Source organism: Oenanthe melanoleuca, chromosome 28, assembly GCF_029582105.1.
Source record: "Oenanthe melanoleuca isolate GR-GAL-2019-014 chromosome 28, OMel1.0, whole genome shotgun sequence".
Taxonomy (NCBI): domain Eukaryota; kingdom Metazoa; phylum Chordata; class Aves; order Passeriformes; family Muscicapidae; genus Oenanthe; species Oenanthe melanoleuca.
The window spans coordinates 686,832-706,659 of NC_079361.1; the positions used below are offsets into that span (position 1 = coordinate 686,832).

At 42.7% G+C, this 19,828-nt stretch overlaps 1 protein-coding gene across 3 annotated transcripts in view; it reads right to left on the bottom strand.

The window, feature by feature from the left end:
• Positions 1-13,569: 13,569 nt before the first annotated feature.
• The window catches only part of ELAVL1 (ELAV like RNA binding protein 1), a 40,542-nt gene continuing 34,283 nt past the window's right edge, over positions 13,570-19,828 (bottom strand). Inside the window, exons 6-7 of one of the 3 annotated variants that reach the window (XM_056512475.1) lie at positions 16,178-16,291; positions 13,570-15,144 (exon numbers count right to left, since the gene is read on the bottom strand). In XM_056512475.1, coding sequence (XP_056368450.1) covers positions 14,820-15,144; positions 16,178-16,291 — 439 coding nt within the window. In that variant the 3' untranslated portion in view covers positions 13,570-14,819. Of the gene's footprint in view, positions 15,145-16,177; positions 16,917-19,828 lie in introns of those variants that run through there. The other 2 variants (XM_056512477.1, XM_056512476.1) reach the window with 2 other exon arrangements.

Sequence of the window (19,828 nt, forward strand, 5' to 3'; positions counted from 1 at the left end):
TGCAGAGCAGGATTTTAAACCAGATTCTGGTGCCAAAACATTGAGAAGAGCAGCATCACGATCCCAGCTTCAGAACACTGTGTTGTCTACAGAAATATCACTCAATTTCTCTGTCTTGCTTTCTCTACCCCCAAGCAGTTATTTACTTTGACAGGCTGCAATCACTAGAGACAGACAAAGCACATGCTCTTTGCATTTACAGCCTGGCAGACATCTGCTGGTGGTGTCACAGCTCAAGCCAGGCTAACTTCCTCACAATTCTCTCCTAATGCCAACCCTCACCTTTAATTGTTTTTTACTGCTTGTGTATCAAATGATTCTTCTCCACAGGATGCAGCATCCACCCAGTTGCTATTCAGAGTTATGAGCTGCTCTTCCTGACCATGCTTCCCTCTAACCTGAGCACCAATTTGCATTTCCTGGACATGAAGCCTTAAGTAGGAAACAGAACATTCACACATATCCTGCCCAAGCAGCAATTACCCACTTGCTCACAAATAGTCAGCAAAGCAGAACTCTGTTCTAATTCACCCTCTCATCTTTCCAATCAGGTGCAAACCAAACACACAGGGAACTGCTCAGGCTCTGGCTTCACCTTTGAACCCACAACTATAGAACCTGCCTTTCCCCTCATGATCCAGCAAAGGCAGGAGCTCAGCGAGCAGGAGCCAAGGTAGGTCTCAGCTCTGATACAGACAAGCAGCAGAGAACAGAACAACCTGGAGCCCCACTGCTCAGGGTGAACACCACGTGAACCCCAGCAGCTCTACTGGGGTATTAACCCACAAAACTGTCAGATATAAAGCAACCAGAGACACAAGAACCCTGCAAATCGGCAGATACAAACTATCAGGACTCCTGTTGTCCATCACACCCTCAAAGCACTCAAACACAGCTGAAAAGAAAAAGCACCCACCAGGAACATCTGCTGCTGCCAGAACCAATAGCAACAACCTGCTCTGAGTTGGGCTGGGGACAAGGACCACCACATCCTGGTGCCCAAAGCAGATGGCCTCATGACAACACCCTGCTCTGTAAGGAAGAACCCAGGGCTGGGTGCCTGTACAAACACAGCTGTGGCACTGAGCCCAGCACAGAGAAACTCTTCCTGTGTGTGCAGCTCTTGGGACTGCCCCAGCTCTGCAGCCCTGATGCTCCTGGCACAAGCAGCAGCAAGTTCTGCCCTCCTCGCCAAACCACCCTCCAGCTGGATTTCACCTGCAGCCATCAGGAACACACTGCTTTAACCCAGGATTGCAAAGAGAGCTCTGAGGAGGGTACTGATTCAGTGAGAACCCCCACAACTCCTTGGCTGGCTCTGGACAGCAAGCAGCCACGTCAATCATTGCTGCAGTGCCAGCACTGACTTTACCTGAAAACCTGAGCTGGTCAAAGCTGTCAACAGCAGGTTGCTGGTGTACACAATTCATTCTCATCACTGTATCATTGCCCTGCACAACATGCTCACTTCCCTTATCACCCACCCCCATGAGGAACACCACCTTTGCTCAGCTGGGTCAGAATAAGCAGAAGGCAGGATGGCTCAGTTCAGCACAAACACATATCACAAGGTTTGATATGTTTGATGGGCCTCTCCATCTGTTTCCTTGTAAGCAAAAAGAGCTCAATGGCTGTGCCACATGCTGCACCTGGGAACGGGACATCCAAAAAGCTTCTCTACTCCAGCTTCTTTGGGAGGAAGAATTCACTACCTGCTCATTCTGAGCCTCTATGTCATCTGTGTGACCAACCCCTGAACAAGAGATGCATTGAGATTTTGAACTTGTCAACAGCCTTCCACTACATGTTCATAAACAAAGAGGTGACAACAGATTGACAGCAGATTGCCAAATCCTGTCCTGGAAGGATTTCCCCACACCAGCATTGTGCATCTCCCAGCTGAAGGAGATGGTGGCACACACAGATGTAAATGGACTACCCCAGCAAGAAGCTCTTCTGGAGCTTCAGTCCTGTGTCACAAGGACAAAAATGTGCTACAAAAGCACATGACTGAGCCTACAGGACTCACATGGACTCTGCTACTTCAAATTTGCACCCAAAGCTCCTTTTCACAGCTGTCCCACATCCCTGCTATCCCTGTCACAGCTCACACACCTGGCTCCTGAACGTGTCTGTGTCTGTGCACTCCTCTGCATCACACCTGACCCACGCTCTGGGCCAAGAGCATTTACACTCCTCCTGCCTCTCCAAAACCTCTCCTTGTACAGGAGAGTGGGAATGGGGAAGTCAGGGAAGAGCTACAGCATCCTCCACAATTTGCAGCAGAGGATGCCATAGCACATCTGTGATATAGGTAAATATATGATAGGTAAATGCTGGAAATGCATCCCAAAGATCTGGGAAATTAGTAACACCCCACCAGCTGAAAACCTCCTGCTAACACTTCCATGCTGCCTTCCTTCTTTAAAGTAACTCCAACCCTAAATTTCCTGTATTTGTAACTACCAAAGTTTATCTAGGGGTATCCAATACCATATCAAATGCTTTACAAAAATACATGTAAATGGGAGTCACTGAATTTTAAAAATCCGCTTACTTACTATTCTCAAAGTAACCCACCAAACTAAGTATTCTGTGACAAAATGTATTTGAACATTTTTATTTAGCTCTGTATCTTTAAATTCTGTTTTTTGGAATTTGAAGCATATGGCTTTGTAGTAGTTTTTTAGACCATGCCTTGGTGGGATGGAGCCTCCTCAGTTCAGAGCCTCTTGGAAGAAGCTGCCACTGCCTTCATTCCCTGCTTCAGCACTTTGCAGGGATAAGTGTCCTGTCTGTGGAAACACATTGTGCAGCACAGAGATCAGCTGAACAGGGTTCTACCAGCCCATGTCATACACCCCTGCACTTGTCTGTCATGTGCCATTTTCCACACCAGACACTGCCAGGAGGGACAAGTTCATGTCCTTCCTACCAGAACTCTGGTGCTGACTATGCACTTGAACTTCTGTTCAAGATCACCCCTCCCCTGGTTTTAGCATGGCCATTCCCTGGCAGGTCTTTGCACTTCCCAGCCATGTACTCCCTTCAGCTGCACACAGAGCTGCTTCCTTCCCCACAGCAGAGCTTACAAATAGCTCCTCTCCTTCCTGACCTTTCACAAGTACCTTTGGTTTCTCATCAGTCCTCTACTACTCCATTTACTCTAATCTTAATACCTGGGGATGGATTTTTGCCAGTGCAGGCTTTTTGGTGTTTGCCAGGTACATGGACTGATGATTGTACCAGCAGTTTGGACTAAGTGGTGCCTGCAAGCATGGTCCTTCACATCCATAGTCCACTCTCTAGCCTAGCTGCCTTCCCAGAATAATTAATTCCTACCATATTCTTGAGCCCACAGCTGACCCCAAGCACAATCCAGTGCACTTTCTGATAAAAGTGCCACATTATGCAGCCTTATCCCACCCTTTAATTGACCCTTTAGCATGGCTGGAATGGGGACTACAGGGGAACCAGATCCAACAACTGATCCAGGTTTAAAACAACCACTGGCAAGACTTATCTTTCTTTTAATTAAAGAAATGCCTACCAACAGCTTTATCAGCACAAGATTATGGTGGAGGGTTGGTATAAGATACTGGACACTGGAGTAACATCAGCACCTAAAACATATCCAGAGCTCACCTTTAGAGTCTTATTTACATCTTCAAAGACATTTGATGACAATTAATATTATCATTATGTGATTTTTTTCTAGGACTCCAATATCTTCTAATACAAAAACATGTATGAAGCTGTACCATGTAATGTTATTTTAATAACCTGTTAAACTTTCACACAGGATGAAAATGCACCCGTTGCAAGGAATTCCTCTTCTATCTCCAAAAAGGAACAGCAGATGGACAGGGCTCAGCTGACACCACAGCCAGCAGCACTGCCCCACAGGCCCCACTGCCTCCCAGCTGGAGCACATAAAAACAAACATAAACTACAAAACACCAAAGTATTCACTAAGCAAAGGGCTGCACAGCTCCTATCAACCAATTCCCTACCTCATCTGACCCCAACACTCCCACAAGGATCCTTCCTGTCATGTTTCATAAATTACACCAGGCTGCCTTAATCTCAGTAATTCAACAAGTCTGTCCTCTTCTTGTTTTATTCCTTCTTTGATACAACCAGCTCTCATTATTCACTCACACAAACTCGCAATGGGTCATGACAAAGAAGCTAGACATCCCAATCCATGGAGTGGACATTAAAGATGTTCTTCTGTAATGTCAGGATTTGTCATATGAAAGTGGAAAATCAGGGCACTTACTCCATTGTAACCATTCATCGTTCAAGGGCCCAGCAGTCCAACAGGACACGGGGCTCACGTGCCCAGCTGAGCACAGAGCAACAGGATCGGGGGGAAGCACGAAGCTTCTCAACCAGCTTCCATCTTACAGCTCTTGTTCTGCCTTTGAGCATCACTGTGTTTAAGGTAAGATGCAAGTCAGGGCAGCCAGAATGTTCTCCAGAAACTATTGCAGTGTTGGAGGCACCACTGCCCTGGAATAGAACACCTGGTGCAAGTCCTTATGAGCTACCTGAGTGAACAAGGCACGGATACCACAGTGAGTGAAACCTGAACTTTGTGTTGCTCAGAAAAGCAGCTCTGAACACACTAGAACAAAACTTTGCTATGTTTTATCTAAAAAAGCATGAGCAGCCCTGATGTCCCTCCAGGACTCCAGTGATGGGGCAGAGGGGCCTGGCCATGCTGTGTGCCATGGCATGTGCAGTCACTGCCATCTCTCTAGAGCCACAGTCCTTCTTGCAGTTGAATTGTCTTTCTTCCTCCATTCCTGCAGTAAGAAAAGATTAAAACATTAAGGCCAATGGAATATAGTAAAAACAGAAAGCAGGAAAAGAGTAAAGCTGGCTTAAAACAAAATCACTGACTTCTGAAGTCACGGACTCCCATGGATTGACAGCACTGTATCTCTCAGGGAGAAGGGAAGGGGAGGTGCTCCCTGAGCAGCAGTGATATGGTACAGTACAGGACCACTGCTGGAAAATATTAAGACACAATATACAGATATGGCAGTTTTCTAGAGTTAGAAAAATGTGGATGTTAAATTCTTTCCAAGATGGACATTAATTTTCTTAAACTTCCACAGCTTGCTCCTCACATCACTCTACAGCTGTGACCAACACCTTAGAAAGCTCCACATAATCTTGTTTTTTTAAGGACATACATCTCTATATGAATTACCTCTGCACTGTGCTGGATGTGGGACAGTGCAGATATGCCATTCCACGTGTGCTAAATATAGCACTTGTAGAGCAGAGGCACAGTTATAACTGACAGCTATGTGTACACACTCTAAGCAAGGAATAAATACAATCTACATGTTTTATTACACACAGGTATCACATGTGTGTGTACACATGTACAAACATATGCACTCTGTGTCTCTTGAAAGATGCAAAGCAGAAGGAACAAGGTGGGACAGAAAGGTAAAGCAGGATACATGGTCACAGAAGTGTTTCATCAAAAATTCTGCAAGTCTGCTCAGACCAAGACCAAACCCCTCAGTGCCAGGACTGAGAAGCAGGAGCTACTTACCAGCTGTTCATGGGCTGCAAGACAGCCTTGGAGTCCTGCCAGTGCCTCCTCCTCTGTGACACCAGAGCTGCAGCCCAGGCAGGAAGCAGCTCAGCACTGCTTACACTGCCCCAACTCTGCTCCCAAGCCAAACCACTCCTGCTCTGCTCTCCTCTATCAGCCTTCTCTTGGGGCAGAATCTGTTCCAACACATTCAAACAGCAGGTTTAACAGGTTTGTTAAAGTAGGTTTAACAGCTCCTCTGATCCCTACTCTGAGAACACAGGAAGCCTCAAACTTGTTTTTACTGAACTCAGTTCTTTGTAAGCTCTAGTTTGAGCACATGCTCTTTAATAAGCATGGAGCTCCAGCCCTGCAGGGCAAAGTCAAGCCATTCTGGCAAGATCAACCTTTAGAACTTTATAAACCACACTTAAAATTCAAGTAAAGAAAATCTGTGTTTTAACTGTGCCAAATTTGGTTTAAATTAATTTTGCTGCAATGAAATATTATTTGCTAATGAGATGTTAGTACAAGTTATGTTTTGACAAACTAAATTCAGAGTCCGATGTTGCTCATCACTGTTTCTGTACATAAACACTTAAAAAAGACAAAAAAGAAAGCGTGTCACAGTGCAAAGAGCAGAACATTGTGATTTATTTGTCTTCACTCAGCTGCACAGATAACACACACGTGTAAAACCACTCCCAAATGTTCCACTTCCCCTTCCTGCTGTCAGCACAGGATGGAAGCAGAGGACAGTTTAGGAAAAAGAAAGGCAGTTTCAAAAATCAGGACTCTAAAGAGACATTTGGGGAATAGGCAGGGACCCTCTGAGCTACTGCTGAGCTGGGGAAACACGAGAGGAATGAAGGGAAGGGGCGGGGATGGCAGCCAGGCTTTCCTGAAATAGCTGCTCACTGTCACTGCTAGGACAGAATTTGGAGCAAGTGTACCACTAGCATGACCCAGGACATTTCCTACAGTCATATTCTTCCGTTCTGAAGGATAGGGAATACAGAGAAAACAATTCAGACATCTTTCTCTGACTTATCAGTTTAACACTTTTTTTCTCTCCCCCTCCCTCTTTCACTGTTTTGGAAATGAAGGGGGTGAAATTTGGAAGCAGGATAAAACAGTAGAGCAAGGAGAGGGAATAGTCAAAAGCCAGGGAGTCTGTCAGGAATTCTGAAAAAAAACCAGAGCCCCTGTGTGGGCGTTAATGGGTCTACACTAAGTTTTTTGGTTCGCTTTTTAAAAAGAGAGCAATTTCTGAGGGGCTAGGACTTCCCATGCCATGTCTGTTATAAAGCTTTTCAGAATTTAATGTAATTTTTCCCCTCGTGATTGTTCATAGAAGAAAAACATGGAAAATACAATAGTGGTCAAAATGAACATGAGCAAAGTGAACTACATGGGATGAACTCTGGTGGAAGCAAGAATGGAGAAGGTGTTCCAGTTCCATGCAAAGGAAAACCCAAGTAAGGTCTAAATCTTGATGGAGCATTCCTGAATACACCAGATGCTGCACATTCAACAATCCACTGATATAATGGCAGGAACAGAAACTCTCACTTCTGCTCTTTACCAATTTAGCTCAATGAATAATTAATTCCATATGGTGAACAGTGCTGAACTGAGAAATTCCCATCACAGAAAAAATAACTGCAAATCTAAAAAAACTCCTGAGCTGGAAGAGATCCTGAGCTGAGGCAGCATTGCCACACGTTCCATGACATCATACATGAAACACTATTTATACCTCTTACTTTCCATCACTTTTCACTGTAAGCCTCTAAGAGAAAAATCAGAGGCAATGTCTCAAAGTACAACAATTAGCCCAGCTCTCAGAGGGATTATTTCTGTGACTAAGGACAGGAGGCACCTGCTGAAATGCAGCAGGACAGACTTCAGCTTACCAAAAGTAAAAGTGTGTGTTGGTGAAGAGAGGACTGAGACTGGACCACAGTGTGTGCAGCGCCAGCAGGGTTACATATGTTCCTTCAACCAAAAGAATGTGGTTTCAGCAGCATTTGTGAAAACCTCCCCAGGGTGTTACTGGGGTGTCTGTCCTGCCCCAGCCTCACCTGAGGAAGCAGGGAGCCTGACCTGCTCCCCTCTCATGCCATCACAGCTGTCAGGCTGGAAGAGCCCTCCAAGGTCATCAAGCCCAACCATCAACCTGGCAGCACCACCATGCTCACCACTAGCCCATGACCCCCCATGCCACAGCCATGCTTTCTGAACATTTCCAGGAATGGTGACTCCACCACTGCTCTGTGCCAGGGCTTGACAATCCTGCACAATTTGCAGAAAATCTTCATCCAACCTAAACCTCCAATGGGCCAACTTGAGGTTGTTTCCCTAGGAGCTCCCTGAAGAAGTTTCACCACACATTTCTGAGTAACAGTGTAGCTGGGCTTTGGGTTTGGTTTTATCAGGAGGAAAAATGTAAGATAAAGACAACAACTTTTTTTTCCTGAAAAATAAAAAGGAAACTAAGCCTCTTCTTTTAATTCCATCTTTCTAACAAGGCCGCAAGTTACAAAATCTTTAGTGGAGGAACCTTGATTGGCCTATTCCTGAACAAAGTTCAGATTCTTCTGAAAACATGTCAAATCCAAACTGCACAATAATAATCCAATTCCTGCAGGGAAAAAAAGACAAAATATGAACAATTAAGTAAAAGCCTAATTCTATTTTGAAGTACAACACCCTTCACCAGGGCTCAAGTAAAAGCATCCCAAGTATGTTCCAAACAAGTGCTCAACAAAACCAGCCATGAACATGTGGCAAAAGTACAAAACTCCTTTGCACTATTAACATAGATAATGTAATTTAAGTCTTAACACCAGTGTAAAATATCTATGAGTTGTTTCATTTAATTTTGAAAATCCATATAGAAAACAATGTTCATAACTCCATCCACAGGATTCTACAAAGCTGCTGCTTCATCAACAAATCTTTGAACTGTTTCAATATGAAAATTCCATTTTTTTCAAACTGCTCAAAAATCATTGCAGAGAATTTCCAAGCACTTGAATTGAAGCACAACCAAAGTTTGAACTTGGTACATTTTTGCAGTTATTTTTAAAATAAGTTAATTTACATAAATCATCTCAAAATAACACAATGGGATTCAACTTCATTTTAGACATTTGGAAAGCAGTGTCATACTTTATTTAAAGTAAACCCATGTAAAAACAAAGTTTAAATGAAAATGGTACCTGAAAAATAAATTATTTGATATAAAACAAATCAATAACTTAAAAACACACTAAATATACAAAATGTGTAACCATATACTGTACAGTATGGAAAGCAATTGATAAAACCTTCTGTCCCACAAACAGATTAGTTTATAAACAAAAGATTACATAAGTTAAAGGAAAAGAAATCAATAAAAATACTAGAAGTACAGTATTATTCAAATTACTCATCAAATAAAGGCTTATCCCAACTTATGTTTCAAATGTCTCAAGTCATTTTCTTCTCAATGACCAAGTGAAAAAGTTCAGCCATACCACTAAAAACTTGCTCAAAAATGTTTAGAAATAAGGAACAACAGCAGAAGAATATTGAGATTCTAAAATGTGAACACAGAAGCAATTTTCCAAGGTTTCAGGTGGCAGTTCTACCATTACTGTTTTCCCATCATTAGCAACAAAAGAGACTTTCAGTGCTGAAAACTCCACTCAACAAAATGATATTTCTAAGCCTTTGTTGCTGCTTGATCGAGTGTGATCTAGAAGGAATCACCAGAGTTGAATGTCAAATCCACTCAAGGGGTGGTGGGTTTGCTTTAGAGATCATAAAAACTTCCACTGTTTCCATTGAAATCATGCAGGATGAGAAAGCAACACTTTGAGTTTGGTTTTGTTTGACTACATGAGATTACCACAAACAGCAAGCACTGAAATGATGCTGCACCTGATCAACCTACAAGTGGATGCTTAGAAATTAATAGTGATTTTCAATCCACTGGTTGTCATGGAGGTACTGCTCTTCCAAGCCAGAGGGAGGGAACTGAGACCCTTTTATGAACTCCAGATTTTTGATTTTTTATATTAGTAAGGAGAAACCCAGTAATAATAAATATAATAATCAGAGAAAATAACCACTGGCCTCTTGAGCTCTGGATTTATCCATTTTACTGTGCTGAGCAGCCAATCTTGAGAAGTGCAGAGCTGCATTAGAGGAACTTGCCAAAGGCACAAAGACTCTCCTGCTTCCAAACAGAGATTAAAATACCTCAGGTGACAAATTCAGCTCTTGGAAAATAAAACCAAAACAAAACAAAACAAAAAAAAACCAAACAAACAAACAAAAAAAAAACCCAAAACAAAGTGCAGCTCCACTCAGGGAGCTCAAGGGGTTGGTGTTTCCTTATGCTAAAGGTAAATTTGGTCCCTTCCCTCTAAAGCTATTTGTAGATACCTAAACTTAGAAATGTAACAATAAGGTGCTTCACTGACAGAATTATAATAGATGTATTTCATTATGGAAATAAAAAATATGGTGACCTTCTGACAGAGACAGCATCCAGACAAACTGCTCCGTGCTCATGTGACTGAACCAGGCTACCAGCAGCTCACAAGAGCCCTGTGTTAAAAACCTTACACAAACTCTAACCTTCTGCAGGCAGAGCTAGCAAAGGAGCTACTTTGAATAAACAGTTGATTTTATCATTTGACCTGTATATTGTGTTAGAAAAGTAAACGTGGGGACATTCTCCAAGTTGTTTTTTTTAAAGCACATATGTAACAATAAACTATCCAAAAACGAACTTGAGTTATTGCCATTTAAAATGCACTGAAAAGAAAGTTTCTCCTGAAATATTTGAAGAATTTCTATTTTATTGACCTTACCCAGAACATTAAAGCAACACAGAATTGTAACAAATGTTGAAGGACCTTAAGGAGTATTCATTGTCCAAACTCAGCCTTAAAATAATGGATCACCTTTACAGTTCGTTCATCATTTTGGTTTTGACTGCTGGGTATTCTTTCTATAAGTGATACCAAGGTTTTTTTAAAACTTTTTTTAAAAAAAGATTTTTTACTGCTTTGTATAAATAATGTTACTACAACATTCAAACCCCCTATAAAAATAGGTGTCCTCTCCATGCAAACACCCTTTGGTCATCAGGACAAGGGCAAGTGACCACACACTTGACCAACCAGTGTTCACTGAGGTGACAATTTCTCCTGCTCCAGTGAGTTGTCTCTAGATTTTCAGTGGTTTTCATGCTTACATGATAGAGATGTACAAAAAACATATCCAAGCAAAGGAAAAGCTGTACAGCCACACAGACCAATGTGGCCATGGTGACTCCTCCCCTCACCCTAAAGCTGGATGCTCAAGCCTCTCCCAGTCCAGAGCCAGAAGAGATGCAGGGATTGGCACAGGAGGCAACAGTAACTGCAGGGGCCAGTCTCTGACAGGAGAGGGGAGCAGGCCAAGTAAACCAAATTTTATGATAATGCAGCTTGAAGAATAAAATAAAATAAATCCAACACTTCAGTGCAGAGACACCATCTAACAGGGAATCACTGAACTGAACACACTGAGCTGTCTGATTCTGCTCATGTCTGGATTTCTGGTGTTGTCATGCCCTCACCTGAGGGATCTGCACGTGCCTTTGCCAGCTCACACCAAGCACATACAGCAACATCAGAGATTCCTCTCCCATATTTATGTGGGATTTCCCTGTCTCCTAATGGTTAACAGGAGGTTTATAGGTGATGAGGCTCGTGGCCAGCATTCCACACAGGGTGAATTCCATTCATGTGAACATCTGGGAAGCAAATGCAGCAACTCCCCTTGGCATCAATACATGAGAGCCTGTGACAGCAGCATGGACAACTGTGTTTTCAGCAGGAGTCACACCTGGCCTTCAGAAGCTATGCCTGAGGCTGTCTCAAGAGACTCTAAACCTACTCTAAAGGACCCCAAAACATTCCCATCTCAGCTGTTCCTGTAGCACATCTCCAGTACAGACCAACAAATCCAGGTCTCCAAAATCAGATTATCACATCCTAACCCAGCAATGAAGATGTTCCAGAACTGTCCACCTAAATGAGACCATTGCATCTCATAGGCAATGTGAGACCTCTGCTTTGAGACAGCCCTTTGGTTCTACAAAAATCCTGTAAGCACTGACTGATGGAATCATCACCTGACAGAAACACCTGGATTCCATCAAATTGAGTGAAAAAGCAGAGCACTCTTGGAGAATGAAGAGGCCAAAACCTCTCTTTAAACAGGTCTGTTCAAGTGAGAGCTTCAAAGCACAGTGTGAGGAGGAAACCAGTTGCTCCTACCTTTTGGGCAGAAAAACTCCTAGCAGATGTCTTGTTGGAATTTAGTTTGCACCCCCAGAAGCTTCCTTTTGGTCTTTACTAGCAGGATGCACAAGCTGCTGTTTAGGACCAAAGGCATCAAGCATACACAATTTTTTCTGGATTTTGGTTATTTATGCCAAGGTTTTATTGCCTGTTAGAACAGTGCAGATCATACAATACTTGTGGTATCAGCTTTGAATAGTAGCAGGAGTTTTTCCTCTTTTCCTGACTCAAGCAGCAGTGCTTTGCTCATACCAACTGCCTGCAAATTATCAGAGCAAGTTAGAATCAGACCTATCCTAATAGAGATTGTTGTAGTAGCAGTACAAAACCATATCCTGTGTTTCCCTCTTATTTAGCAAAGAATGAGAAAAGAATGGAAAAACAGAGAAGGAGTGGAAAAAGCAAGGAACAGCGATGCCAGCAAGCATCCAAGGCAAGGGTTTTTTTTCAGAAGTGGCAGAACAGCAATGTGCTGCTGCCATGGTCAGCGTGCTTGGAACCAGTACTGATACAGAGTCATGTTTAGGGGTCACTTGCTGGAAGTCTGAACCCCCAGCTAAATATTGTAATAAACAGCAACTCCCATTTAGTTTAGTAGCAAATTTATCTGAAATGGAATAAAGCAAGAGAGAATGACAGGAGCTGGGAATGACTACAGTCTACTCCTGTGGAACAGGATAGTGCAGTGTTCAACAATGATGGGATATGGTAAGAAAACCTCTCTGTACTACACAGCTTTAACTTGGGAGAACCCCCAGAATGCTCCCCAAGCTCTCCTTGTACACAGAAGAGAAAAAAAGGTTGATGTGATAAATGGATGGTGATGAACTGGTGGAAGGAAACCTCTGACAGCCAAGAGCAGCTATGGAGGGTGGGAGTGGGTTGGCTGCTGTGTCAGTCACTGTTTCACCAACCACTGAGCTTCTCAAGAGATGGGGAGGGAGCAGACTGGCAGGAGAGGCAAGGTTGGATGTTGTAACGAGAAAAATCCCACCTGTAGTCACTGCACACAAGCTCAAACTCAGTGGGAGGCTGCTTGCTAGGCCAAGGCCTGTCTGTAGGGTTTAGATATGCCTTGGGCAGGTGCAGAAACATCAGCAGCTCCCACAGGTCCCCCCTGGAGCTGGGCAGCAGCTCAGCCACATGGGGAGGCTGAGGGAGCCCTCAGGCTGTGCAGATCCAATGGCAAGGAGAGGACAAATGGCAGCAAGCACAAGGCAAGGTCAGCTGGGGACAAGCAGGCAGCATGGACTGGCCTCTGGAGTTTGGAAATGAACTCTGGGGCTGCTAGAGATTCAGGCAAAACAAGGAGACTGCATTAAAATCCCACAGACCTCATTTCCACATCTGCTCTACTTATATAAACACCAGAGCCAAGTCTCTAGTTGTGCACAGCAGCTCACACACCTGTACAGGCAGGGTCAGCCTTCCCAACTTCCTACCCAAGCACACCTGAGGCTTACATCAGTCTGTGACACATCACTTCTATGTGACAGATTTATTGTGGTGCTTGTTTCAAAACTCTTTTTCTTCTATTCATCTTTCAAAGCAGTAAATTAAAATTCCCTTAAAGAGGAGCTACAGTTCCTTAAAATAACACTCTGAAAGCTGGACACTTCGTGCAATACTTAGCAAAAAAAAGAACAGAAAATAAAAAACAAAACAAAATTTGAGCAAAACAAAATCAAATTTAATGTTCTTAAATGCAAAAGTAAAAACAAACAAAAAACACAAAAAAGCAAAAGAAAATTAACAGAAACAGAACAACTCAAAGTTTCAAGGCAGTCTGCAGAAAACCTGGGGGATTAATCTTTAAATCTACAAATCAAAGGGGTTTTTTGGTTAATATCTAACTTGCAAGTTTAAGTACTTTTCTGCTGAGTGTTCAATAAGTAAAGCTAGTTGTCAAAACAAAATCCTATTAAAATAGAAAAACTACACTCATTAGAAGGGATGCGAGAAATACAATGCTCAAATGTTTATAACTGGTTTTTTTTTTTTACAAAATAGAACTGCCAAAGGAATTCAAACTACAATGATCTTGGAAAATGAGTAAGTATCTTGCTGTATTATAATGTACCAGTAAGTAGTGCACCATGCATTAAATATTTGGACAGAAGAGATTCAGTCTGATAAAGTAGCAACATATATTCACACTCGCTTTTTTGGAGTTTCATTTTGACTCTGAAATCTTCCCGGAGTTTCTTTGAAACTCTTTGGTCCATTCCTCTCAAAATGGGCTTTAAAAGTCACCTTTCTAAAACCTGTGAATTGGACAGCTTGGCCACTGCTCAGTGTGCAACTTACCTCCTCAATGGTGTTAAAGTTAGGCTGGCATGCTACTACTTACAAGACCTTGACTTTAAAAAGCCTGATCCTCAACTAGACACAGAGTAATGAATATTAATTGATCAAACAATTTACTGTCCACTAAAACATTAGTATTTCTCAACTATTCTTCCATACTACTGAAACGGGGAGAACAAAAGGACAGGGGGATGGGTAGGAAGAACAACATAAAACCAAAGAAAATCAATGAATTCAGCCTGATATTTTTCAGAAAATTCCAGTTTTTGCAGACAACATTCAATGAAACAAATGTTAGTCTCATAAGTGAAAGCATGCTTCAATTTTACCACCATCCAGAGGATCTAGTTAATGCAATCTACTTAAGATTTCAGGGGATTTTTAACATGTTTTAAATGAAATAACTTAAAGGAACTTAAAATTGGTCTAACATTGTGGGATTTCAAACATTTGAACATGTCAGTTGCATCCCAGAATATAAAACCTTTTCACTTCTCATTTAGACTAAGACAAACACTTGTGAAAATTGGCGCAAAATGAGTTTTACACTAACAAAAATGTTTCAACTTCTGTCACTCCATTATCTATTCCATACAAAAAGCACGAGCAAGTTATTTGTGGGACTTGTTGGTTTTGAAGGAAACCTGTAAGATTTTGTCCCCCAGGCGGTAGCCATTAAGACTTGCTATGGCCATTGCAGCTTCTTCATAGTTTGTCATGGTCACAAAACCAAAACCTTTGCACTTGTTGGTGTTGAAATCTCGAATAACTTTCACATTGGTAACCGCACCAAAGGGGCCAAACATCTGCCAGAGGATTCCCTCATCAGCATCTTGACCAAGGTTGTAGATGAAGATACACCAGCCAGAAGATGCGTTTCCTGGAACATTTACACCAGAAAGCCCACTCATGTGATCTACACCCATAGGAGAGAACCTAGCAAATAAAAAGCACAATATTTCATGTAAAAGTTCAATTCAATTAAGCAAATTAACTTGAATGGGAAGCAACTGAGAATGAATATTTTATACATGGCACATCAAAACCGCCACATAAATGTTTCCCCATTCAAATTGACAATCAAATTGACAGCTGCCAGGGAAAAAAAAAAAGTTAAATATTCCAACTGCTTTATCAAGGGAACTATCCTTAGAAATAGGCAAGGAACAGGCAAGACAAGATTACATGATCACCTTCCCAGGGGACCTGGATGGATCTCTGAACTCAGCCAGGCTGCTTAGTGTCCAGGGCATTGCTGCAGAACTGCTGGAGTTGGGGCCACAGGCAGCACCTCGCCAGACACCCCCAGGCATCTCCCACTTACTTCACGAGAAATTGTTTTTCACCCCATGCTCCTTTTCTTGCCTCTAAAACAACATGTTGAGAAACTCTTAAGTCAAAGAGTTTCTTTGGGTTTGCTGGGGCAGGGGATGAGTGTGTTGGGTTCTCAGAAGTAGATTGTATGCATTAATTTCTTCTTTCGTGAAAAAGAACAAAACCTACTCCCTTTCCACCCAAAGGCAGCAGGTGCAGGCAAACACTCCCAATGTGAACAGGCTCGGTGCAGTTTTATTATTCCAGTGTGTATGGATGTTTTTATTAATTTTTCCAGGAAAACTTACATCTGACTTTACTGAACTGGATTTTATAAATCACCTACTCACTCTTCCTGAATCCTGCCTTTCACAATACCTCAGCAGGATTCATGCATAACAAAAAGCAGAAATTTTCTCCTTTTTATGTCTTGCTTTGTATTAATTTCTTTTCCCTATAACCCACATTTCTAATTCCCCTGGCCTACATTCCAGAAATCAAAGCTTCTCAGTATTTTAGTGCAATATTAGGATTGCACAGCACAAAGGCCAGGAAAAGTGAAAGTTAAGGTCAAAAACTCACTTTGAACCATTGTGTTTATTTATTATTTAAACATATGAGGTCATGTGATCATAGAAATATAATGATACTATACCAGGGGTTCCCAAATTGAGGTGTACCACTGGTGATTTGCAAACCCCTTAAAAGCGGTACACGAGCTGCTCTCTGCCAAGAGCAGGGCGGTGGCAGATCCTGATTCTCTGCTGACCTGGAGGAAACAGGGAAGGGATGTCTGGGCAGTAAATGCTGCAGTAGGTGCCAAAGGCTTCCCCCTCTGACTCTTTCTTGCCCTGCATGAAGGAGCTGCTGCTGCCTTTCTCGAGGAGGGAGGGCTCAAGGAGGTGTGTGGGGAGGGAGGGGAGCAGAGGGGCAGCAGTGCACATACACCCACACCCACCCACACACACACACACACAAGAAACACTCGGTGCCCAGCTCCCCCAGGCTCTCTGGTGCTCAGAGCTCACTGCCTTGGACACCTGAGCTCCTGGACTCTCCTGTTCCCAGAGCAAGTGCCACTCCATCCCTCCCTCGCTGCAGCCCAGGGGCTCCCAGAGCACAGCAGGACACTGCTGAGCTGCACTGACCCACTGACAGCCAGCCCGAGAAAATCCAGGCTTGGGAAGCCTTCTACTACAGCCAAACTGAAAAAGCAGTTAGAAATACCACAAATGAATGAGACATACCAACCCGTGTGATGTGATGATGAGGTGACACATCTGCTATTTCTTTTGGCTTTGTATAAAAACGTTCCTGTGCTTGCATGCTTGATACACTTACTTGTTCTGACAGACACCTTCAGTTCTGTAGCTCCTTTCCAAGTGAATAATGATCTGGCAGGATGAATTTATCTTAATATCTGTCAAGTTTTTTCATCTCAACAAATCACCAGTCCTGAGTCCCTGCTCAAACCACTGAGCTCAGAATTGCCTGACGTTGGTTCCAGCAGTCAGTATAGCTCTGCCTCTGCCTGCTCCAAAGGCTCAGGCTCTGCCCGTGAGCCCAGGTAACACTACATCAAGGACTGCAACCAGTTGTAGAAGAACAACTGGTGTCAAATGCAAAAGGACAACAAATCTAAATGCTTGTTACAGACAAAAAAAATTTAAAATAGCAAGCACCTCTGCTCTTTGGATACACTTATCTTCAAACAGATGGTCCTCCTCTTCCTTCTTTGAGTCACAAAAACATTACGGGTTTATTAAGAAAACCAAACAAAACAAAACAGGGCAAAACCAAAAAAGTCCCCTAAAAATTAGAAAAGCAATAAAAAAACCCCAAAAATGCATAGGGAATACTATTCACCCATCTGATGAATCTCTGTTCTCAGCCTGCACATGAGGGACCTCAGATCTCTCACTCAGCTCAGGGATGAGCAGGTCCTGCTGCAGCTGACATACAGCTCTCTGTCCTACCAGGACAGATTTTTGTGGCCACACCAATTTAAGATGACCTTTAGGAAGTTGTACTTATTAAAGATGCTTAAAAGAATGTCCTATTAGGTCAAACACTAAGGCCAACAGAGATCCAGGATGTTTCAGAGAAAGCAGTTCTAAAAATCCTTTAATATTGTCATTTGAACAATCTCAGTCTTAGCACACTTACACCTGGTGTCCTCATTTCTGTTGTAATTATTTTTATACTGTCTCCTCCACATTGCTTTTTCAACCCTCCCAAAGCCTCTGTAGCCAGTATTATTTGTGGATGGTTCTTTCAAGGCATGCTAACTTAATACTCCCACATCTTGGGGCACTAAGTATCAACAACAGTGTATTTTCAATCATAACTCTTTTTCACTTTATAAGCTTCTCATTTCTGTTAATGACCTTTTGCTCCCTCTGCTGTTAGAAAGACAGACTACTTCCTTTAACAGATCCTGGGATTAGTTTAACTCACTGGAGGATGTAATCTCAGAAATGACACTCCTAAATGAAAGTGATTTCTTTTCAGGTCTATGCAAGTCCTATAAATGCTTTTCATAGAATCACAGAAACTTCTGAGCTGGAAGGGACCCACAAGGATCATAAAGTCCAGCCCCTGGCCCTGCCCAGCCCCACCCTGAGCATCCCTGAGAGCTCTGTCCAAACACTCCTGCAGCTCTGGCAGCCTTGGGGCCGGGACCATTCCTGGGGAGCCTGGGCAGTGCCCAGCACCCTCGGGGGGAAGAACCTTTCCCTAATATCCAACCTAAACCTCTCCTAACACAGCTTTGTGCTGGTTTTGGTGAACTCTTTTCCCTGTACTCTGGGGACAGTTACATACCACAGGTGGGATGCCAATAAACAGTATTAGCCAATAAACTATTAGTTTAATGTTGCCATTGCACTTAAAGCTTGGCAGCTTTTTACTTTCTAATACTTCCAAAGAGCAGGAAATCAGCTACACTGCTGATGTCCTTCTGACAAGCAACTTTTTCTGCTGTCTCTGTTACAGACAGAAATGATCTGTAGCCAACACAAATCTTGTTGAGAATTCAGTGACACAAGCTCTAAGCCTGAAATAAATCAAGGTGTTGGGTCAACCAACCACATGAGGAAGAACAGAAACAACAAGGGTTTCACTCACATATTCTTCCAGAACTTTGGTGAAATACTACTCTGGATGAAATGGTTTCTACTCAATACACAGAGGTTGCATACAAATTACAAATTGGTCTAAAAAACTCAAAATTTAAACAGTTTCACTGGAGTGAAACCAAGCAGGCTGCTGTCTGAGCCACCATATCACCGATAGGGTTAAACAGTCTTTCACTTCCACTTGGATCAAAGAACTATGAGAAAAGGCTCCCCTTCAGGCATTCAGGGCAGAACTCATGGCTGATACCAGTAGAGCTATGCCCATTACAGGAACTGGGAACTGGCTCCCTGAACAACCTGAAAAGAGCCTGAAAGCAAAATCAGCTGAACTGGCAACAACTGAGATTTTAAAGAATGTTGCTCTTCTATAAAGCACAGGACTTTCAGGGGCCCTGGACAGTCTCCTCATGTTTCAGGAGCTAAACATCTCCATTCCATAGTTCAGCACCTGCAGATCTGCTATTCTCTTTAAGTAAACAAATCTTACACTCTAAAGAAACCCCTGCCCCAGATGTTTTAATCTGTCCTCCAGACACAACCCCATGCTGTGGCACCATTCCCTGTGGATGGAAGCAGAGAGCCTGGGTCTTTGAATTAGCCCAGGATCCAGTGGGACACAGCACAAAGAGCAGATCTTGATGTGAACCACGAATACCACAGGAACCCAAAAGGATTAAAAGAACTTTAAACAAAGGGTCAGAGAAATATCTGTAGGAAACTAATAATTACAAATTAGATACTAGAGGCTTAATCCTGGATTTACAGGGATTATGATGAAAACGAGATGAAATGTAATCAAAATATCAGGTTAAGTATTCAACCTCTGTGGAGCAGAGATCACAGCTTTAATTTATACAGACTGAGGGCTCTGTGGAAGCTGCTTATCCATTCATCATGTCTTGCTCAGTACCAAAACAAACAAGACTCCAGCCCAAACTCAGGCTCCTGAGCTTAACCACAGCATGAGTAATCACAACTCCTTCAGTTCAGCATCCTTCCAGGAAGACAGAATCACTAAAAAAACTTGGAGTTTGTGGGACAGACTTGATGTTGGAGGTAATTTCCAACTTTAATAATTCCAAGACTCCATGGTGTGTTGTGTACAGACATGCCTGCATGAATGACTGAGGGAAGGAAGCTTTGTAATAAGTGCTGGAGCTCTCAGAAGT